The sequence below is a fragment of the Monomorium pharaonis genome, chromosome 11, assembly GCF_013373865.1.
Source record: "Monomorium pharaonis isolate MP-MQ-018 chromosome 11, ASM1337386v2, whole genome shotgun sequence".
Taxonomy (NCBI): domain Eukaryota; kingdom Metazoa; phylum Arthropoda; class Insecta; order Hymenoptera; family Formicidae; genus Monomorium; species Monomorium pharaonis.
Genome location: NC_050477.1, coordinates 9,336,102 through 9,360,890, shown reverse-complemented (window position 1 = coordinate 9,360,890; position 24,789 = coordinate 9,336,102). Strand labels below are relative to the sequence as shown.

Here is a 24,789-nt window from a genome sequence, read left to right as displayed (position 1 = left end):
ATAGGTATATTTTTAGATGTATTTTTTAGATTTATTTTTGTACATAGTATTATGATAATGACGAAATTAAATTTGATGAGATATCTATGTAGATTAGCAATAATACAAGAGATAAGGAAATATATTACGAAGCAAAATGTTATGTAGAAAGGTGCTAATTGATTACATGACATACTTTTTTCTGTTTGCGATACATTTTAATATGCGTTAATGCGAAATATTTTGTGAGATTAGAGACATTAAATACATGAAATATTTCACTCATGTTTTTATTCTTTTCAAAATTCTAATAATCATGCTGTTATTTAATTAATGAGGCTAGTTATATTCATATCGAAAAAATGCACACGAAAAAACGAAATATTTGACAGATTAGAAAACATTATAAATAATATTCTATGAGTATCGACTTACATGTTAAAATTGCATACAGCTTTACCTTGGCCATCGTTGATAATATAGGTATCTTCGATATGTGTAAAATTCAGAACAAAGGAACGATGGATTGCAAATTATTAATAGAAATCAAGTTGCAAGTCGAAAAATTATGTGCAGTGATACGAATTATTTGCAGAATTACAGTGAATTGTTAATTTAATTTTTTAATGTTTATTTTAAATTGCGTGATTGCATACAATGTCTCATTAAAATTTAATTTAATATTTTCAGAGATGGTAACATTTCCGTGAACGTTTTTATTTCGTTCACGTAAAAGTTCTTTATTAAATAATAAAACTTATATAGCCTAATGAATATTTCTGTAAATACGCAGAATCTTGTGTGCTCAGTCTGATCTAATTGAAATCGAAGAAATGAACGAGATGCTTTGTGTACGATTTAAAAAAGAAACTGCCGCGGAAGAGAGATTTACGGAAGCGTACTCATTTGACCCGTTCCATGGCACATCCTCGGAAAACAGTAGCGAACTTTACGCGTCCGCTATTGTATTGTTGTCATTGTTGTCTGTCACGATGATTTTTTATCGTGTTCACGTTATCAGAGTGGAAATCCTGCCTTCGGGCATATTCGCGAGATCGCATCGCTAATTTTCATCGAGCAACTTAGGTGACGGCGGAATGCCTTCGAAAATTACGCACGCATCCGCGAGCGTCGTTCCGACTAATCCTTAATCCACGGTCCGTTAATGCTTTTCTCATTAGGCAGGTGTACTAAATTTCTCGCGTTAACTGTTTACGTTTACATAACGAGTCATTTCCGACAATAGTGCTAGACCCGGCCATTCGAAAAATCACTCGCACTCGTGGGATTAACGAGAAACAAGATAAGTATCTCATTTTGCACATATTTCACGTGTATTCCTTGTGTAGGACATTAGCATTATATATTTCGAAGCATGATAAAACCGGTTTACGAGAAAAATGTAAATTCGGACATGGCGTGGAATTAAATAACCTTGTTAATCTATGTAGCTGAAGATGCAGGGAGCATATACATTGGAGTTTATCAGGCAATTGAAATAACTCTGGCTGTGCCAGTAAAGTTTCATACTATATGTATCTTTTTAATATTCTCATTTAACATCGTCCGTAATTAATATCGTTTGTTATGTAAATTTTTATTAGTTATATTATCATTAAAATTACTTTTTTTTTTCCAAACATTTAGTATATTTATGGTACAATATACAAATGTACAAAATGGAGATATATCTTATTTTTTGTATACTAATACCATGTATCATTTCAGAATTATGAAACAATTATAAGAATAATGGAATATTATATATTTAAACGGGTTGTTAGTTTCACATTATAATATGATATTGTAAAAAGTTTTAAATATTATGCAGAAATAATTAGACTTTATTAAATATTATTATAATTTCGTGACGGAAAAAAATGTTAAAAATTTTCGCGATTAAAGATACATTTATGTAGAAAGTTTTACGTTGATATAATAGAACGTAATTTATAAAAGGAAATCTTTGTATTGCGTAATAAAAAACCCCATAAAACAAGAAAAAAATTCGATGAGGATTTTCGCCACTTTTGTGTTGCTCTAGGTCACGTTTTGCCTCGTAATACGGTTTAAACGCGATAGTAAGATTTACGATATCGCAAGTTGCTGAGGGCAAATCGGCCGTTTTTCGTTAGACGCGGTATTTTCACCTAGTACGCGATATGTAGAGGAGTACTGCAGTATTTTAGTCAGGTCACGTCCCTTGAACCGTTGCCAAATGTGCCCCGCCCTCTCTTGTTCGCCAAGTTTTTCGCGTCCCAGTCACATGGGAGAGTTTATGAAATTCTGCTCGCGGTGCTATTGTAGGTGTCCTGGATCGAGCGTGAATTCTAATGATTGAACGCTCGAGTTCTTATAAAATTCGCCATATGCTCACAGCGGCGACATATGTAACCGGTGTATGTTTTACATTAGGACACTTTTGTGAGCAGCACTTTTCTTTTTGCAGCGCTATGATTGCTTTTCCGATAGTTAAAAGTATGATACAAATAATTTTTATCAGTAAATTAATAATTGTTATTGCTAATTACAAATTAAAAATTCCAGTATAAAGTAGTCTTGATTCTTAGAACTTGAGAACAATTGATTTCACGATCATGAAAACTGAATCTTAATTAATAAATTTTAGAACATATAAAGTTGTGCAAAGAAAATAATTACTTTTGTCAAAGAAAAAATAGATTTGCTTGAGTTACTTGCATTACACAAATATTGACATGTAAGAGATAAAGAAATATATATCGAACTTTAAGATTCATTTTAATTTAACTTCTTTAGAGATTCTATGAAAATATCAAATATTTATGTGAAAGCACTTTGTCGAATATTTCTTCGAATCAATAGATTTAAATTGCATTTTCGTGCGAATTAAAGTTTAAATGCATATCTTATTTTATTATTTCACTTACTTTATAATGCAAATAGAATGATAAAATATTAAACAAAATTTACTTAATGTAATTTGATATAACATGTAAGACGTTTCAATCGATCAAGCATATGCAAGATTATTGGTGGAATATAGAATATTTCATATTGAATTCAAGGAAATTATTAATAGATAAGTGGGTAATAATATACGAATGTTATATGCTATGTTACTGCTTATTTTATTTACTTAATATATCTTATAATAATTTGTATTATACTCTAATAATTTGTATACATTTTATTTTGTAAAAAAGTATTAGGTACTTGTATATAATATTAATTAATGATTGTTATTCGGATTCCTTTTCATATGCGATCACCATAAAATTAGCATACATGTTTTCGATCAGCAATTTGTTATACTTGCTCGTTTATGATCTGCGCTCAGACTGAGGCATTGAAAACATTGATATGAAGAGAAACTACTTCCGGATGATTATGCAGCTAGATTTCAGCAGTCAGATCTCAATTTTTTTCCTTGCAAATATATTCGCAACTTTCTTTTCTGCAACGTACAATCGTTAATCTTCCCTCGCTTATCTAGCGGAATCGAGTTTGACCCTCGGGAAATTCGATATAGGACCCGTTGTTCCAACTTCTTCGTAAACTTACCTATCAGGTAAGCATGTTTGTGTCAATCTTCTTTTTTTTCTAAGTAAATAAATTAAGACAGACACATATTTATCTGATAGGTAAGTTTACCAAGAAGTTGGAACAACCGGTCCATATGTAGTCCAAAAAGTTTCTTTTACATTCGTATTTAACATAAAATATTATATTCTCGAAAAAAAAAAAAACTGTTTATTCCTCCCAAAGAAATGTGTTTTTGCAAAAAATATTTGTCATAATTTTTAATGAATTTATATCTTTTTAAAGAAAAGAAAACTCGAGATATTCTCTCTAGATTTTGTTTTTCTTTTTGATATATAAAATTATTTTTGATATTATTTGCTCGAAGCTCCTAAAAATCATTAATTAACTCTTTTATTTGAGAAAACGGATCCATTATACAAAGTAGACCGCCATAATTTTCTAATGTATTTAAATGGGAAAATTGAAAGTACAGATTACGGTTTGCTATCTAAGCTATGTAGATCGGTTTTATGCATCAATTTCTGTCGCGCCTGCCATCGATGTTGCGAGTGGAATTTAACGGCGTCGGCGCGCTCGTAAAAGAAACGAGGCGAGACGCGTGGCACGAGTTCTCCTCACGCATCGAAACACGTCGCGAGGGCGAAACGTGCGCACGGCCGTTTAATAAGATATTCAAGACGCCCCGCCATCGGCGCGATGGTGATCATTAACGCGCTTAACACGCGTATACGCGCGTGCGTTCGTACGTGCGTGCTCATGGCTGTGAACGTGCGTGCTCGTGGGATTCATTCGCGTACACGGCGGCCACTGTCCCTTAATGCATTGCATAACCCGCGGAATCGTCGCGGAATCGTTGCTTGGCGCCGACTTTACACGCACGCCGGCGTCTATTAACTTTATCGCTAATTACTCGACATCGTTATGCCGCAGACGATCGGCATCGTGTCGATCGGTATACTCCAGCGTTTTTCAACTTTTTTTAATTCACGCTACATTAAAGAATGATAAAATTTGTTGAGTCACACCATTAGTTTCTCCCTCTCTCTCTCTCTCTCTCTCTCTCTCTCTCTCTCTCTCTCTCTCTCTCTCTCTCTCTCTTTCTCCGATAGTTTGTTTCCAATTTTTTAAAATTATAATATAAAAGTCTTTTATTACAGAAAATTGACTTTACAGAAATCAAGGCTGATCATTGCTCGAATTAAAATTTTGAAAAACGTTAAATAAAATTGTAATTTAGTTTTTCAAATATTTGGAAGATTTGTATTAAATTATATTATAATCGTTATATCATTATATTATAATATTTTAATCAATTTGAAACTTCAAGTTTCTATCATTTTATACAATTTTTAAAGAATTTTTGCTGAAAATTAAAAATTAAGCATTTTTATAATATAATAGAAAATTAATTTTTAGAGATATGAATAAATAACATAATACGTAAATATAATAATTATGTTTCTTTATTAGAGATACTTTTTTTTGATGTTTTCTCTTTATTTTTTAAATTTTAAATAAACCAGTAATTTGCTTAATTTTTTTATTTGAAAATCTCCCGAATTGAAATCTAATAAACCCTTTATCACATTTATACATGTCGCATTTTTATTAAAAAATAATGTACGATTTTAGAAACGATTGGACATAAACAAATTACAAAATACTTTTTGTAAGCATTTATCCGGATATCGTGAAACAGTTATATGTATATTTTAAGCAATGAATTTTAGTTATTTGATTTTTGAAAATAAATTTATTGCATTAAGATTGCATTAAGAATTTAAATTCTTGTACATGTAAATATATATCTTGTACACGTGATCCGAAAGTTTATTCTGCCTTTCTCATTTACTTTTGCCACGAAGAATTGCTTTTTTTCTAAAAATCTTGTATACTTGATCAACAATCGCAGGTCGAAGTCTCGTATAACGAAGTTTTAGTCCTGGCGATGGTAATTGTGCAGAGCGTTCAGACAGGCGCCTTATTAAATGAAATCATTAATTGTACGGATTGTTAACCTACTTCTTGAGGCTTACCGCCTTGAGATTGCCATCGTTGCTCTCAGTACTCCTATCCTGAGCCTTATGGCCCCTATCTCGGTCCTCGTAACTTCTTGGCGCGTATCCACGATTCCGTTATTATTCCCAACTGTTTGTCGACCAATTTTCAAAATTACCGCCCGATATATACTCACTTTCAAGGCGACCCGGAAATGAATCTTCGCGAACCGCTATACTTTTCCCATTAGGTTTTTATTATCGATTCTTTGCATATTATGATTGAATTCTTTGCGGATGTATTTCTTGATTATTATGCCCTGATTTCTATGATCTAACAGTCTGAGATCTATGCACATACAATTGCTCTTATTATTTAAGAATTGAGAAATAATGAAAGAAACAAAAGAAAAATGGAAAATAATATTTTTTTTTAATATAGAAAAATTATGTGAGTTGAAAATTTGCGAAATATGTTTTAAGTAATGTCTATTTATAAATATCGTTATTTTTGAAATGTGGCTACAACTTTATCTTATTTTAAGATAACTGAAACAGGCTTAAAATTTTAAAAGGTCAAAATTTGCAATTATATTGGCAATAAAAGTTTATCTTTCATTCGGGATATCTCTTAAGTCACGTATACACTAACTTAATCATATTGAAATAAAAGTCAAAGAAAGTGTATAACGTATACACATGTATGACAAATGTGGACAAAATGGCAAAATGTGGAAAAAAGAATTGTAATTATATGTTTAATTATTATTCCACGAAATCTCTGCTGCTATATTGCAAATTACTGTTTCCCCATTTTATTTTCATGCGCGTTATGGATTAACAAAATCAATATAAAAATTGTAATATTTAAAAATAATTTTAATAACTAAAGGGACCTTGAATCTTATCTCGAGGTTATCTTAAATTCTCGAGTTTATAATGAAAATGTAGCGGCTACTTATATATAATAACCTATTTGAAGCCATAACATTGGAGTACGATAATCGAGTAATCAATACGTTGTTTCGTCGCATGTGATAAGTGTTGGAGATATATTTTTTTACGAGCCATCAGTAGATGAGAGTTCTCATTCTCTTACGTCATTCGCTCGATCTTGACGTATAAATGATGATGCCATTCACCTTCGGATGGTCGAACTCGCTGCATAAACTGCGTTCAATAACCACGGCCATAAACATTTGCGTTATGCCTTCGTCGGCGACTGTGCCGAAACAGCAAATACATTGAGTACTCTTTAGACATATACATTATCGAAATAGATATCTCAGTGTTATTTTCTCAGTGTCGTCGTCGTTCGCAGAAATCGAAGAGCGAGAACTTAATTTATTTACTCGAGCTAATAACGAACTTCGTGGATGAGATTGATGAAGTATTGATGGGATAAAATCGTAACACTGTGTGTTAACTTATATTTTTAGTTATTTTAATAAGTGAAGATTAAGTTTGCAAAGTGTACGTAGACTATCAAAACAGAATAAGAAAACATTTAACTATTATCATCATTCCGGGTGATTGCGTGCTGACTTTGTTTACTTGAAGTAAAGTCAAAGTTTCATGTTCTTTTTTTTCTACTGTCTGTGTTCATCAAGTTTCTACGGCATTTTTTTTATTTGTGCAAAATTAAAATTACGGTCATATACTTTGATATTATTTGTCTTCCTTAGCAGTCGCTAACTTCTTTCGCTTAGTCATCAACAGTAGACTTTAGAAATAAATTTGCCAAGTTTCTACGGAAAGACACAAACTTTCCGATTCTCTCTGCACTTTAATATTTCAATGCTATCGTCATTTTTAATAATATCTAAGTTTACTTTGTTTACTTGAATAGTAATACAAATTATTATAATATTGTTTTGTAACAAACTGCATATTTTGCATTCATGATAAATCTTGATATATTAATAATTTTATTAATGTTTTAATTAATCATATTTATCTGACCGCATTACGATGCGCACAATATACTGTTTTTCTAAAACCTCGTTTACAAATTTACGAGGGTCGACTAATTAACATATTGCGCAGTATTCCTATATGTACTCAACTTGCGACACAATCGTATCTGCGCGTGTTTTTATTGTTATCGCGAGATCTCGTGTCGGATATATGTATATACATACATATATAGATACATACATATGTATATATATATATATATTTTGTGTGTGTGTCTTAACAGTGTAGCGCATATCGTCAATTTTATCGTAAACTTTACTGTAACTAAACTGAACCATTCATGAAATGTCAGTACTGTGTATGCTATTTCCACATTACTATTCTAAATATATGTATACATATATACTATGTGCAACGCATATACATATCTATCCTTGGTAGTATGAAAACAACGCGTTTTACGTAATCGACAGCTAATTTTATTTTCTATTTGAAAGTCATTAAACTCACGTTTTTTTTTTTTTTTTTTCCCCCAAACACTCTCTTGTCACTCGCATAATCCGTGTAGTCGGCGGTAAGCAATTTCCGCGCGTACAATACTCATTATTAACATTGTGTTCGCACGCATCGTGTGGACACATCCTTTCGCCGATCGAGACAGCCAGCAGCATGAACCACATCCTGTTTCGATTGGCGTGTATGCACGCTGTCTCTGCTATCTTGTGTATGCCCAAAAAGAAATTTGTGTCTCGCGGATAAGACCTCGGAAAGCGTACGAGCGGAGCGACGCGGCGCAGGCACGAGCGCGGATTCTCATTTTTTATTCACCCTCTGGCCTTTTTAATATGCACTTTTACGAGCGTGAATAAGACAAGCCCGGGCTTAGCTACACCGCGGAAAAAATATCGGCTTTTTATTGGGGGGACTTTTTACGTGGTAATAATTCGATGGCCTGCCGTGAACGTTAGACGAGGTGTAATAATTTGGCTTGAAGGTAAAGCAGTGGCTTGTAGAAAATAACTGTTTTACGATTCACCGAATAAAAAGGTTTACGCGTTTTAGAAAAAGAGACATATCACGCGTTAGAGCATACACCGATTTTACGATTGAAGAGCGAGAAATGGAACGAATGTATTTAAACAGAGATTTTACGATGCGAGAAATAAGGGTAGGCCAAACGCATTGAAATATATCACTTATTGCGTTATCAAGAAATGAACGTATAATGGTTGTGGCACGTCAGTGATAAAAAATGCAATGTGTTGTGACGAAAGCAATTTTACAAAGTGTTTTAATAACTAAAAAGATATTAAATTTAAAGCGATTTAAAAAATGTAGAGACTTTTTAAAATATTACGGAAAATTATAGCTAAAAATACTAAAGAAAATATGTAGAAGTAATGTATGTTCTAAAATACACGAATCTAAATAAAAATATACTTATAAATGCTTTGCGCGCACACACACAAATGCATACAATTTACTTGCGAATAATCCATTTTATTTATATCAACGTTAACATCAGATAAATTGTGATAATATTGTATTAACATATACCAACGCGAATACGGCATTCTTTGACATTAACGATAGAGTACGCCAATGACATGTTTTTTGTAAGAAGTAAAATTTGCATTTGTAAGTTTTACTTGAATATTTTTACTGGTAAACATTTGCTGGCCTCTCTTTCCGATTCGAACATATTCGACAAAATTACAAAGTGTATAATATTTGTTATGGACGACATTCTTCTAATATGCACAATTAAAATGATTTTTTAGTATTCTAGTTTCTAATTAAATTTTAATTAAAATTAATTCTATCAAAATTGATTTAAAATTTAAAAATGAAAGAAAAATTTTATTCTGTAGCCTCGAAATTAAATTCATTGAGAGAGAACTCTCTTTTTCTCTTAAGTCATTTATGACTTTAGACACCTCTGGCGCCTTGATTATTTAACCAAGAACATATTTACATTACATGATATATAAAATACTGGTTTTTGGGGGATATGCTCCGCTTATCACGGAGATGTAATGCGTTTGCTTTATGCTCCCGCCTTAAGATAACGTGTCGTAAACCGAGGTCATTGTCTACGGAAGAGAGTCGCTCTGATGTTATAAATTTCCGCCTTCGTTTACCCAGACGCGGTGGATGCCGCGCGAAAAAACATTGGGTGCGTTGTCCCGGTGGCAACCTCTTGGCATAATTCGTCAGTGCATCGTAACGGAAGGTCTGTTCCATCTGTTTTCCAGCGGCTCCGATGTCACGATGGTTTCCGATGCATCGGAAATCGATCGTAAATAATTAAACCGCGCTCGACAGCCGCTTCGGTCGATTCCTAACGACTAACCCATCAGGATGCCGATAATAGGTGAAGATAGGTCGGCGACAGTGCCCCCGGGGACGTTCTGATTACACCATTACCTACTTGCGCTATTACTAATCGTCTGGCTATGATGCATGTATGCGTGCGTGTGTGTGAATACCATGTACGCGTAATCGGTTTATCATAATTAACATCTCGCGGAAGCCAAGCGAATGAACGGAAAATTTCCAACCTAATGGCTGTGAAATTCGTTCTAATCCTCGCAATTTGGGAAATTGTGCGTTCCTGGTATCGAGCTTTCAGCATCAAGCATTGGTTGTATTCTGTATGTTATTCAGTTAGGTTACAATTCACTTTTTAAAATTTATTATTTATTTAATCTCTTACTTAGCGACTTTTTAATAAGAGTAATTATTATAAAATTGTTAATTTTAAGGAAATTTTAGACGGACCGTCGTCTCTAATAGATTAATGTGTTAATCTACTCATTATCATTCCAATTATACTCAAATATTTATACTCCCCCCCCCTGGTGAGGTGTACCATACATATATGTATATGTATATATATTTTGTGTGTGTGTGTGTGTGTGTATGTGTATTACACTTTACCAGAAACACAAGATTAAGATAGTAAATTAATAATTTATAACCTTTGCATATGTAAATTTATAAATCCGGAAATGCGCAAAACAGATTTTTTAAATAAAATAATATTTTAAAATAAAATATTAATATATTTCATTAACGAAGTAAAAAAAAATTAAACGGAAATAATTTTTTTAGGTTTAGAAATCAAATTTTAATTGAAACTAAAATGTATTCATGTATCTACAAAAATATTTTTTAATGTTTTAACATATATGTCAATTAGTTTATAATTAGGAAGTAATATTTCTGTAGTTAAAAAAAAGAGTTTGTCTGGAGAACCTGGCATTTTTCCACGTTTCGCTTTTGATTTCTATGAAACATTTGCTTGTAATGGAACTCTTTGTAACTGTGGTTCGTATGCATTTGCGGTAATGTGAGGTTTAACGTGTCACTTACGTCCGTATCCGAATCCTCCTTCCTCTCTTCCTCCGTCATTTGTAGCAGAAACGACGGGCATAAAAGCTACCATACGCGGGCGTGAAGTCTCGCTGCGCTCGCGCACGGACACGCTTTCTGTTTTTACTTCGCCTCTGGAACGGGCTCTGTTACGCCGCTCGGCCGAATAATAATTGCCTCGACTTTCCATTTTCAACGAGAATGCGACGTTCACCCGTTTATCAACAGTACAGGAAAGAAGAAATTACCGAGAAAACCCTTGAGAGTTCCTCTCTCTCGCCTTGCTCTCTTCCTTATTTTTCTCTTTCTCCACTTATGCGTTTATGCGCTTATATACAACCTTTAATTTTACATTCGCAGTTTTGCGTTTTTGCTTATTTTTACATTCTTCTTGTCTTCAATTTGTTTTTTTATACTTGTCATTGGAATCTCGTATTCTATCATGTAATATTTATTATTTTTTAAATATATTAGTTACATTGCGTAGATTTATGCTTCAATTTTGTTGCGCTCTTCCAAATGCTTCGCGCGTTCAAGAGCCTACAATAGATTCCTGTTCTATTTTACTCGTATCATCATCATGCCTACCTTTGTTTCTTCCTTTGGCGTTCCGTGCGGGTTGTTCTGTTCCCTATTTTCCCTCGCACAGCAGTTAGCAACCAGCTGTACGATCATTTATCGATCGTACATGTCGAATCGCTGTTTAGACTTATCAGCGAATCAATTGGCCGGTTCTAAGAACGCGGACGTGACCAACGCGCGTGAACGTCACGCTCCTAGAACGCCGATAAATTGGACCTCATGGCAAATATCGAGGATACAATAAAGGTCGATAACGCCATCAGCTCGTTGAATATGAATCGCATTTCGATCTCGGCGAGCCGAGGGGGAAAAACGTTCGCGCTATCGCGTCGCGTTTCAACCGTGCGAGTTGGCTATTCGCGCGAAGATAAAACGAAGAATCGAGAAGTCAACGCGCCGGAACCGAAAGCGTTAGATCCAATTCCCGATGCGTTTAGAGATGAAAGAAAGGAGATTGTCCAGCTACTATAAATACATTTTTGTTACTCGATTAAATCGCGAGCTCTCTCACGCACGCGATCTCGCGGAGTGCGCGGACAGGGTCGAGGGTGTTTAGAAACTTTCGAACATGGCGCGCAGGTAGAACCACCTTGGTGCATCGTACACCAAGGTGGGGATGCAACCGAGTCGTACGCGCGCATACACGCACATACACACATACAAAACACACGCGTACACACGTGTATACATGCACGCATACACGACACGCGAGAGAGCAACTCTCGTGTCAGTCATGGTGCGCCAACGTCGGCGGGTTCGATCTCTCGGTCCCTCCTCTTCGGCCCGTCGTGTGTTCACGTACACATGTGCGTGTACTTGCATTGCACCGCCTACGTCTCTCTCACGTCGTGCACAATACCACGCGATACTCAATGTGAAGCAGATACACGATTGAAATAGCCTTTTCGTCGCATCGTCTCTAGCCAATTCACTGGAAGGAAAAGAGTATTTAGTAATAGCCAGCAAATGTTGAGTGAAATAATTAAATATTCGGTTAATATAACTAAAAATGATTTCACTTATAACTAAATAAATGTGAATGTAATTGAATTTAGTAACACTAAATATTTTTATTACATATTTAAGAAAATAACATTTTTGGTTATATTAATCAAATATTTATTTTGCATTATTTTATTTCAACATTTAATAGCTATTGTCAAACTTTTTCTTTGGTGTCCACCGTCCATATTTTTTCAAAAACTTATGAAAATTTTTAAATAAATAGATATTAGGAAGAGTTAGAGATTTGCTTTTATTAACATTTGTGCGTGTTATTTTCTTTTCTGATATATTTTCTGGACTACGTTTCTGAAAACGAAACAAGATTCGAAAAGGTTTGTGGGCGAACCTACCAACCTGACGACCTGGCGAGTCTAACAGACGCGTACGGCAGTGTAGTGTGGTAGGGGGAAGTATTAGGTATGCTTGGTTGTGTGTACCGTGTGTGTATTCACGAGAGACCGGTCTAGTCACGGATAGGAAAAGAGATGAACATATAGGCAGGCAGAGCAAGAGGATAGGAAGAAGGAGCAGTAAGATAAAGAAACGATTAAGCCCGTTTCACACTTCACGTTGGGGATTGAGATCACTGACAAATTTCATAGAAATCATAATTCAGAAAGTAACGTCTATTCTGTGCGCGGATTAAATAAATCTTGATTGGCGATTGATCATCAATGTTTCACTGTTTATAACACGGACGAGGAGGAAAGTAGGAAAAAGATTTACACATTCATACGATTTCTGCTTCCAAGAGAAGATTTCTCTTTTTCATATTCACATATTCTAAATGTACGCAATCACAAACGAAGATTCTTGAGCAATAGGGCAACTGTCCCAATTACTGCCACTTTGACCATGTAGTAACCACTTATATGTGTATTTTGTTCTTTAAATATATAATAAACTTTCTTTTGTATCATTATTCAAGTAAAAACTTCAACACAACTTGTACACAGAATGAAGGCAACTAGCTTGAAAACTGATTTCATTATTTCAATATAATAAAAGAAATAAAAACATAAGGTATAAATCTATTATCTCTAGTCCTGCCAATCAATGTCGCGAATACTTTGAATTATTACTGTACATATTTAATATAGCTTTCTTATGTATTGCCACACATTTACTTGTGTTTTTCTGATAACCTTAGTTTAACATAAAATCATTTTTAATGTATAATGGCTCTCATACTTTTTGAAAGAAATAAAATTATGAAGTATGGAATTTATTACCAGTTTGAGATCTTGAATATTAATGTTACCTCTCTATTTACTGTTCGTGTATTCAACATTGCCACACATTTATGCATTATGTATTTGCATGATAGGTTTAGTTCAGGATTAAAACATTTTCGATACATAACGCTCTCATACTTTTTATTCCTATGCCACAACCGGCAAGAGCGGCAGTGATTGGGACATCCATCCTACCTGTATTCAATGTTCGTACGATTTCGCTTTTGGCGTTTGTATATATATATATATATATACGAGATTTGTTTACCGACGACTGCGGGATCAATTTTGAATCGAGTCTCGAAATCGCGCGCGACGTAACCGGGCCTTTAGCTTAGCCCCGTGCGGGACGAGCGGGGATAGCGATCAAGCAGGTAGTATTGGTGGCGGTGGTAAGTTACAAGTCGCGCGCGGGTGTGCGTGTCGTGGAATGGGGAGGGGGAGGCAGCGCAAGAAAGCCCAGGGTGGGGGAATTAGCGGTAGTCTTCTACGAGCGACGCGCGCGAGCCGCGTCGCGGTCGGCTCGTGGTGACGAAGGTGGTGGAAAGAGCGGCGAGGTGGTACGTCAGCGGTGCTGAGGGAAGCGGCGTTTGGCCGCGCGGAGTCTATCGCGAGCCCCCGAGGAGCGAGCCGAGCGAGTGAGCGAGCGAGCGAGCGATTCCGGTCTTCGAGAGTGGTCGAGATCACTGTGCGTTGCTCCGTCGTACGCGCGGGCGGACGTGAGTTTCGAGTGGAGTAGATCGAGAGAATCGCGCCGTGTTCCTCGCGAGGGTTGCGCAATCGGCGTCCTTCGCGCTCTTCGGGATGGGTTAGGGCGGATGGTGTTCTTATCGCGAGTGTGATATGTTGATTTCGCCAGCGGTCAGTGTGATGACGTGATACTACGACGACGACGACGACGACGACGACGCAACTGTTGCTCCTCATCGTGGAGACGTGAGCACAGTGAAATTCCACGGGCAATCTCTGCGTTCCTCGTTCTTCGCTGTGCGCCGAAGGAAGACGCAGCGTATCGTAACCGCCGTTGTCCGGCGGAGTCGTCGTCTGCTCGCGTTCAGGGCGAATGAACTGCGCACCGGCGATGATGGTTCTCCGCGGCGCGGCGATGCGCAAGTAATGAGGGAGCTGCGTGATCGACCGAGCACGACCGGCGGTGATAAAGAGAAAGAGAGAGAAAGAGAAAGAGAAAGAAATAGAAATTACATATATATATATATATATCTAACCTCGACCTCCAAGTGTCGGCTGTTGTGTAGCAGCGTGCGACGTCGTGGTCACGCCACGCGTATATAGACGGGTGTTCGATGGCGCGGGACGCGTAGTCGCAGTAACGAGAAAGAAAGAGAGAGAGTTCTTTCGTGATGAACGCGGAGCTTAGTGTTGTTATTTTGTGAGGCTGCAGCCTCACGTGGAAACGGAGTACCTTGTAACGTACCAAATAGCATTTATACTTATTACTTACTAGCCGATACGTGCAATAATCCCTCGCTTGATTCGATTCCGCTTAGCGGAAATATTCTGTCCTGAAGGAAGTTTGGCCTCGCCGTGATAAGAGGAGGATCCTGGATTAATTGGAGAACGGGTGCCTGGTGGAATCGCTCGCAAGCCGTGTCTCGCAGGCTCAACAAGTGGACCGTTGTCGTCTCACAGCCGATTCCGCTAAAACCGCTTCCATCGGATTATCCTTGGAAACGGAATCTTAGATGTTACGGCGGTTACGGAGATCGCGGGTGTAAGTTCCGGAACAACGTGCGCGACTCTTCCGGGCTCGTGGAGTCCTGATCGATTTTCCAGAGCACCACCGGGTGGTACGTTTAAACGCGCAACAAGTTGAAGAGAGAGAAAGAGAGAAGGGAGAGAGAGAGAGAGAGAGGGAGAGAGAAAGAGCACGTGGTCGATGAGCGCAGCGCGCGCTCGAATCAATTAAAGTGATCTGCCCTTACGTAAGACCCGGTGACGCACGTTGCGAGCGATAACATTTGGTCGTTGCCGATAAGGGATTCGAGATTCCGCGAGCGAGCGAACGACAATACATCACGAGAGAGCAACGGTCAGTCAACATCTCAGCGGGACGTGAGAATATATTTCGTGCTTGAAGCTTGAGGCTTCGAGCCTTAGGGGGTATTTTGGGTATTTTGAGTTGACACTGATAAAGCCGGTAAATCGCGGGTTATCAAACCCGCAAGTCCGAGTTCCGCGAGGATCCCAAGAGCATCTTCGACACGATAGTCTCCGAGAGGTTCGTGGTATCGCGACAGTACAGCGTGATGTAAGCGACGTGTATTCGAGGTGTCGAACGCATATTTCTTAAAGGATCCTCGTCGCGGGTAAGAAGCGGGGGAATCCGGGAATTCCCCTCCCCCTCCGGAAGAGAGGGCTTAATTATTAGTGCGGCAGGGCGGCAAGCGGCTTTGAATGACCTTCGTATTCTGCGGCTTCGTCTTCGACTCGTCCGACGAGAAGACGAGACAAATGCCGGTCGCCTCGGAGGACTGGGTGCCCCACCCGGGCGCCAAGATAACCAGTTCCATCACCACCGTCAAGGGTGCCACCATACAGAGCACGACGACGGCCTGGATGTCGCCCTACAGCAGGACGGCGCCGCCGGATCGCGGAGGGTCCAATAATAATAACAACAACAATAACAACAACGGCGTAGTTATTTTGGACGGTTGCAGACCGCCGGCGGCCACGACGGCCAGGAGATTCTTCAGGTGGTTCAGCAGATTGGGGCAACCGCCGATAGGCAAGACAGGTAAAGAAATGCAAGTGGAGAGGATATTCGCGCGACGATATTCATCTTTTGGCTTTTAAAGTACTCCTTTTTGTAATCATCATTGTGACATTTAATGTATAAAATAAATTGACATTATTTGTCTATCGTAATCTTTAAATCTTTTTATAAATATTACATGCTTACAGGCAATTGAAATTAAATTGAGTTAAATTTCTTATTTATTATTGCTTAAATAATTTTATTTAAATATTATGACACAATATAAGCTCTGTGATATCTACGTTATTTAATTTCCGTTTTTTATCTTTTTCTTTAGAAGCATATTTCTATTTTTGCCGGCAGAAATCGTAATTTAAAAAATATCAGAACTTAGAAAGAGGATTAATTATCTTTTTCTCTATTTCTATCTCTAATATTTCTTCTCCTATATATACGGTAGGAGGGGGGATCGTCAATGTTATTAATAACTTACAACATATGTTATCGTTGACATTATCTGCGGAAACTGTTAAATGTGACATACCGTAATCGACCGTGGCGTTATACACCGTGGATGTAAGATTCGTGGCAAACCGGTAGAGCAACTTGCGATTGTCTCAATTCGCGTAGATCGAGCCCAATCGTCTTATCTTTCTCTCTCTCGTTCTCTTTCCCATCCACGTGTTACTGTTAGTCATCGCAGGTGCATCATACGTGCGCGCGGTAGTTGCCGTTAATAAAAAGAACGTGTTCGCGCGAGGTGAATGCGCGCGCGTAGTAGTAATGGGTAATTGAGGAGAAGCGCGAGAGTGTACACATTTATATGTACGTATACCCGCGCGAGTGCGATGCGACGCGTTAACGGTTCTTCTCTTACACGGATTTCTGCTTTTCATAATGTGCGCGCGCGGCCGCTCGTTGCTGATGTTGTCCCGTCCATATGGCGTTGAACAAAGAAACCGGCAGATCTAAAACGAGTGACAAATGAGTACTTTGGTTGAACAGGTTTCACGTAGCGCGACGTACCAGGTGTTTGAATCTTATGAATCTATACCGAGATTTGAGAGATCCTGTATTAGATTTTTTGTCCTCTTATAACAGTTATACAATTCGTCTCATGGTTTCTACTAAACATTCATTTAGTATTTATTGCAGAATTAATTATATATACATGAATATATTCGATCTTCTATTCAAAATTGTATTCGATCTTTAATTCAACATTGTAGCTATTAATCTAATATTTATCTATTTATTACTGAAGCACTGTTCTATTGCGCGAAATAAAAAATTGATACAGTTGAAAAATTTAATTAAAAAAAAAATTTTTTTAAGCTAGATCTTGCACACAGAATATATAATTAAAATGTTTAGTTTGAAATCTGTGTGTCCAAACATTTATGTTCACTGTTTTGACTTCGATCCTGAGAAATCGCATTGGGTAGCGTAACTCTCGTGAAATCTAAATCGAATGTCTAACGGCGCATTAACAAGCGTTTCACGTTTATATAGCTCGTGAGGAATAATAATTGATATCGTATATCTAACGCGCCGCGCGTTATTCAGAAGTTCCGCTGGGCGGCAAAAGAAATCGCCTAATTAAATTTTATCGACAAAGCGTAAAATTATATGAGGACTCTACCACCGACGCAGGCATTAAAATTCGCACAAAGTCATTGCTTCCTCGGGTGGAACCGAGTATAGCACACGTATAGCACACGTGCCACATTCAAGACCGGCATTGATTTTACCGCGCGCTTCGTTGAGCACCTTTGAAAATTAGGATTGAATCTATAATTACGAATAATTGCGGATATTTAAAAGGCAAAGAAAATTTGCAAAATCTGCAGTTTCTGTTGTAAATGACTTACTCTTTTGTCTTCAAGTAATATGCTTGTTTAACTTACTTTATATATATATATATGAGAGATTTAATACTTTTAGAGATTTTACTTTCTTTTAATACACCATTTATTGTTTTTAATAATTCTGTCTTGCAATTGAGGTATTCTAAAACGTAAAAAGTAATAAAAAGATCGTTGCATTAACTTTCATGGCTGCTTAAACAGCAAAAATTTCTCTACAATTAATGCATTGGATTTTGCTTCTCAATGTAAAATCTAGCTTCGCAAATTGACGGTTGAAAATCGCCGTTTCAGGCTGACGTTTTCGCTCTAGAGCGTATTTCATAGCTCAAGTGGGTCGTACACGTGACGAAACACAAATCGTGCGATTGCGAGCAGGATTCGATAAGTCAGCCCACACGTGTGTCGAGTATATTACGACCAGGCGAACAAACCAGACGATTTCGAATCTCGCAATAACAACAGGGTCGATAAACTCCGCTATAGTTTATCAAAACGTAACGCGAATTTCCCTACTTGGGGAATGACACTTTCTCTATTAGATAACAGTTTATTAATCATGTATTGCGAGAGAAAAACGTATATCTAAAATTAAATTGATATTTGTGTTATTTAAACATTAAAATTCATTTCAATCAATCTATTACTAATATGAAAGTAAATCAATAATCACTTTATTTGTACGATTCTATTTAAAAATATACAATTTTAAAAAAATGCACAGGTTACAAAGATTTCTAGATGATATTGGAAATTAAGCATGATAATTTTTTGTATACGTATATATTGCTTTAAACAAATTGTAAATATAATTTTTTATAGTGCAAAATATGACGTTGTTTATATCTTTTATAATAAACCGAGCGAATACAATTTCTTACGGCACGATATTCCCGAGATTGGCGTTCTTTTGCGACGTGACGTGAACGCAGCTCGGCAGAGCCGCGATAACTGGGCCGGAAAGAGGATGAACCGTGAACTCGATAAATAAATATTAAACTTGACTTGGTAAAATCAGGCCGAGCCGCCACTTCGCGCCGACATTCGCAATAATAATCGACATTCTGTCCTTTTCGCGTGAAAAGAGATGCACGCCGCAAGAGTTATGTCGCGTAGCATCGCGATGCCGAAGTGAGCGAGCCTCCTTCGAGGAGATCGGAACAGGATTGTGTTCTGCTGGATGGAATTGTAGGATCTTCACGCTAGCCGACGCCCGCGACGGGGATTGCTATGCGTTAAAAGTAGGCTGCGGTCAGACGTGCTGTACGGAACGATTCTTTGACTTCGACGCGAAGGAGCGTATATAGAATTCAACCAGCGTTCGTCTCAGCTGAAATATTCTTTTGAAAATTTATAGAAAGGAAGTTCGGTACTTGCATAACATGACTTTGATTTTTGTAGTTATTCTTTAAAGTAATTTTGTTTCAATAAAAAATGAACTCGTCTTTTTTCTGTCACTTTCCACGCTATATAATATCCGAAGTAAAAATGTTATTGTCTTGAAATTTGTTTTGAAACTATTCTTTATAACTTCAGTATAGGTATACATCGAATGGCATCAGTTATGCGATTATATCGAGCTTATTGTTGCGTTCTATATTATGCTTTTCAATTTAGATTTTTGTATCTTACATGCATAAGTTTTGAGAAATCTTTGCGCCGAATGTATATAAATTCGCGAAGTTCAATAAATTATCAGCGTTTATTTTATTATGTATGTCTGACAACTAATATCCGGAGATATTTTTATCTTTGCATTTATATTGTGAAAACTCGTAATCTTCGGATATAGACGGCTGTTAGTTCGGACGGAAACGGTCGGCCAGGTAATTAAAGCACGTTCCACGTTCGACTCGATCAGGTCGACCGCACATTGTCACCTGTCGGCTGCCATTCGCACCTGTCGCGTCGCTCTGACTGACCTCTTACCGTCGAAACGAGCCAATGGATTGTATCTTGAATTTGTTCATCGCATTCTTGTCATAGTTTCTGCAATCCAAACTGTTGCGATAAAACAGTTAATTATTGATATCAATTTTATGTTGAAAAAGGGAATTTCAACGTCATGACATATTGTCATTAAAAATATCAATGTATACAGAAGTTAATTAATAATAATTAGAGACGCGTTTGTGAAAAGAGAAGTCACTCTAACTTATAATTAAAATACTATTTCAAAATACTATTATATTAAATCTTTCTTTATACAGAATCTATTTTAAGTTAATTTAAAATATATTTTGTCACATATTATGCACTGAAGTCTGAAATTAATAAAATTAGTTTTTTTAGCATTAAATTTTAAAACAAATAGGAAATTAGTAATTTTGAATTTATGTCCAATTTACTTTTGATAAAATTGTTGTCAACAGATACGGAATATTCAAATTTTAATTACCTTTTATAAAAAAAGATTCTTGTGACTTTTTTTGTGATTGCGCTAAAACGAGCGAACGTAACACACTTCGAGGTCGGTGTCGCGACGTTCCGATCTTTTCGTCGCCGTGTCGTAACGTTTCGAAATTTTGGTAGCACGCCAGCCGATGACACACCCGGTAGACGTCGTTTGTGCGACAAGTACCGCGTGCATTGCATACATGCATGCAAGTTTTGACGAAAGAGCCGATTTGTATGGTATTCGCCGACTCTTTTGCGGTGTTAACGTAAGCGTACAGAAATACGGTACACGTGAGACCTTTTAACGACGACGCGTCAACGGCATTGTGCCCATTCAACACACGAGAGACGGAGATGTAGGCGAGGTCACGTGCAATCGCCGCGACTTGTCGTGTCCCGCGTGCAATTTGGTTCTCATTACTATATATATAAAAACGAATTCAATTCAATCGTAATTAATTTATCAGGCTCTGTAAATCTCTCAAGAGGTTTTACTATCTCAAATTATGGTAATGTATAGAATTATACATGTAATACTTTGAACGAAATCCTAAATTTACAACATTTTTTGAGAGGAAAAAATTGCACATGAAAAATATTCCAAACGATAAGCAATCTCATTTTTATATTTGAAATATTTCAAGTTAAAATTTGATTGAATACAGGGTAATATTATAGATTTTATAAATTTCTTTTATAGATTAATCATACTAATTACTAATCATACTAATTAGGTATGTTTATATAAAAAAATGTGTGTAATTAAAGATTAAAAGAAAGATTGGAAATTTTGGTCGATTCATAGTTGGAAAGCATTTTTCAGAGACATTTCGCTTGAGGAGAAAGTGACTATAAATTGGCGTTTTTATAAAATCACTGGTTATGCATGTTGGCGAATGTAATAAGAAACTTTAAATTAAGTACATTTTGTTTGCGTACTTTTATAAGAAGGAGTTAATGTTCACAGAGTAATTTGAAGTACTTAACGTTATTATTTTGTTCCCATAAAATTGCAGGCGATTGTATTTGAAGACAATCGAATTTCTTCGCTGGAGATTTGATGCAATCCTAAAATTAAATAACATTAACATGTACGTAACATTTATGTTTGCCGTATCGAGATTTTATTCGGAAAATATCAGACTCTCGTTTGAGGTTTTGAGGCAAAGTTAATGCTCGTCGGTGCATTGAGATCGCGAAAGATTTTGCGGTGGTCGGGGATTGCGTAATAATTCTAACCGTAATCCAGCGGTAATTCAGCGACAAGAGAGCGAAGCCCGCACGAGGTGTTAACATGTAAAACGCGGACGCGACGCGGCTTGATTATTCCTGCAGCCGTTTAACCGCTATCGGGACGCCACGGAGCAGCGGGGTCATTGCCTCGTAATCTACCGGGAGGAAAATTACGCAGGTGCCGGAAAAGAATTCATCGCGACTGTCGTGGTGAACGAAACGTTTGCCTTCTCGCGAGTCTGCACGTACACGCGCGTGCACACATCCGTTCCCCGTGCACGCTCGCGATACTCGCCGCCCCGCGTGCGAGCGTGACTAATGTATCTCGAGGAAAATACACGCTGCAGGTTCGTCCCCGCGAGGCTAGACTGGATTTCCTTGAAAATCCTTTCGATCAGAACAATGACGTTCCGTACCGTCGTTTCCTTTCCTTGTTCGCGTAAGACCGTTGCAAAATTATTCAATGAGAATTATTCCTTTTTCCTTGAAAAACTCAATCGTACCGACATTTTCTTCCTCTCTCTTTTTCCGGGATTTCTATTCATTTTATACGTAAATTGAGTTAATTATAACATGATAATCGCATTTTCCCCGCAGTTCATCTTGTCGTAATATCACAAATAAAGCAATAATTGCTGCATAAAACTGTCTAAAGCGTTTAATCATTTTAAATATTATTAAATTATAAAAAAGTAGTAATCGTAATTGTATCATCATTAGATAATATCACGGCGTCATACAATTGATTTATTAATAATGCTCAAGATCAAATTGGATAAGTTTATTTCCGAGAAAAAATATTTTGAATTAGACATTCTCAAAAATTGAATTATGTATTTTCTTCATAAATAGTTTATGTTTTAGGATAATAGATAAAAATAGAATGATGCTGTGTTTTAGGATTGTCTTTGATTTATCTGATGGTCAAACCATTCTAGATAAAAGTCTATCTCTGAAATATAAATACAAGATACATTTTGAATTATATGTGACCTGATTCATGGCGGTTGGCACTATCCTAATTTTGAACCATTGACAAGTACGCGGAAATCGAATGATTGTGCCGCGTCACGTTCCACCCGTGTCACGAGACGTCACCTTTCGAGATTTGCACTCGGCAAGAAAGCGAAACCGTAATCATTTCCGAGGCACGTGCGCGTAACGACGGTTTCGAAATTCAGGACGGTCCCGTCGAACGCGATTTTCGTGCGAAGATTAACACAGCCGATGGCCTCTCTCAGGACTTTCACGCGATTGTGGAAACGAACGGATGCGACTGCCTGCAATTCCTTCGTTGCGCCGAGGCGTCGCCCGTCATCCAGTTTCCACTCGAATGTAACCGTGTACGTTTATATTACATATAATCTACATAATTAAAGAACGAAATGATATCTTTTGTCGTAATGACAGTGAAGTTAATTGAAAAGATTGTAATATAGAATGTAAGTCGCGTAATTTCAGAATTTTTGAATACAAATTGAAAAGACTTAACATATTGAGAATTCTTTGGACATTCGATATGTCATGTCAAAAGACGATCGTCTTTTGATACAATCTATTAATCACATAAAATGTATTGTAAAAACGTGCAGGCAAATTGAATTAAATAGCAAATGGAATTAAGATTAAGGACTCCCTTATACTGATTTACTAGCTCTGCTGATATACTCTGCTAACTGTTCGCCAGAGACCAGTTACTTTTATGACCCGTTCTCTCTGGGACGCGGGTTTTTAAGCTTAATGCAATTCACCCTCTGACCTCTTTTGCTAGCCGTTACTATCACGTATCGTATCCAAAGTAGTAGCTTAGCCTTGTGTTTCTGCTTTATAAAGGAAATAGATTAACTACTGAATTTTTAATAATAAAAAAATATAAGCCGTCTACATATATACATTTAAAATTAGATTAATACACATGTTATTTTTCGTCAGTTTACTATTTTATTTATAAGTAAATTTGCGCGCGCGCGCATGGCGCATTGTAAATATTCTATTTCTTCGGAAGATCGATTTTACGTCATGAAGCTTTCACATAATGCAGCACTGAATAAATTATGATTTTCAAAGTTGACGGACATTAAAGTAAAGTACTATTAAATTTAATTTTATACATTAATATCATAAAATACTATTACATATTTATATAGTTGTATAACTTATTGTATAACTTGCATTAAAAAAGTTTCTTTTTAAGAAATATTTGTTTTATTTAAAAATACATCTTTAATTTTTTTCTGTGATAGTTAAAACAATTTTTTGTGACAAAAAATAAATACGTATTTTTTAATGCTGTAATTAACGTTCAGTGTCGTAACATACAATTTCCATGCGTGGAAAATATTCGAGGGTGATATTCCGCAATCTCCCACGCGAGGTCAAGGAATACGCGTGAACGGCTGTTATTTGTAATCCGCGGCGACTCCTTGTCTCTCTCGCGAGGTCCACTTTGGCAATCTGTAAACGCCAAGTCGCGGACAAAGCGTCCATTGTCATCGCGCGTGTGCGACGTACGCGCGCGCGAGATTGCGCCTCTCGGGCGAGCTCTTATGGTGCGCCGGCCGTTTGCGAAACCGCCGTCTCTCGTTACAGTGCGAAGGAAGGATAACGGGTCGACACTGGTTGCCATTATTTGCTCTGCGAATCCCACAATGCCGAGTGTCTCGGCGAAACAGAAATAACTCGTTCACGACGGCTCTTTTATCAAATATGTAAGACAGAAATGTCGAATAATGAGGAGTTCAATTCTTATTCTGTAAAGAAGTTATGTTCTTTCTGTCACTTGAGTTGAAAAATAACATATGATAATAGACAGAATTACAGAAGATAATGTTAACGAAGGGAATGAATTATTTTAATTATTTCCTTTTAGAATAGAATAAATGTAAAAATTAAAAGTTTTACAATAGAAATATTCAAAAAGTTTAAAATAAAATTATTAAAATAAAATAAATTTAAACAATTTT

General features: G+C 36.8%; 1 protein-coding gene across 6 annotated transcripts in view; it reads left to right on the top strand.

Moving 5' to 3' along the window:
* Nucleotides 1-24,789, top strand: part of LOC105836927 (serine/threonine-protein kinase tricornered) — a 133,802-nt gene that overhangs the window by 17,521 nt on the left and 91,492 nt on the right. For 2 of the 6 annotated variants that reach the window (XM_036293947.1, XM_036293946.1), the window contains exon 1: nucleotides 15,928-16,370. The exons of the other annotated variants lie outside the window; for them this stretch is intronic. In XM_036293947.1, coding sequence (XP_036149840.1) covers nucleotides 16,031-16,370 — 340 coding nt within the window. In that variant the 5' untranslated portion in view covers nucleotides 15,928-16,030. Of the gene's footprint in view, nucleotides 1-15,927; nucleotides 16,371-24,789 lie in introns of those variants that run through there. 6 annotated transcript variants of the gene reach the window in all.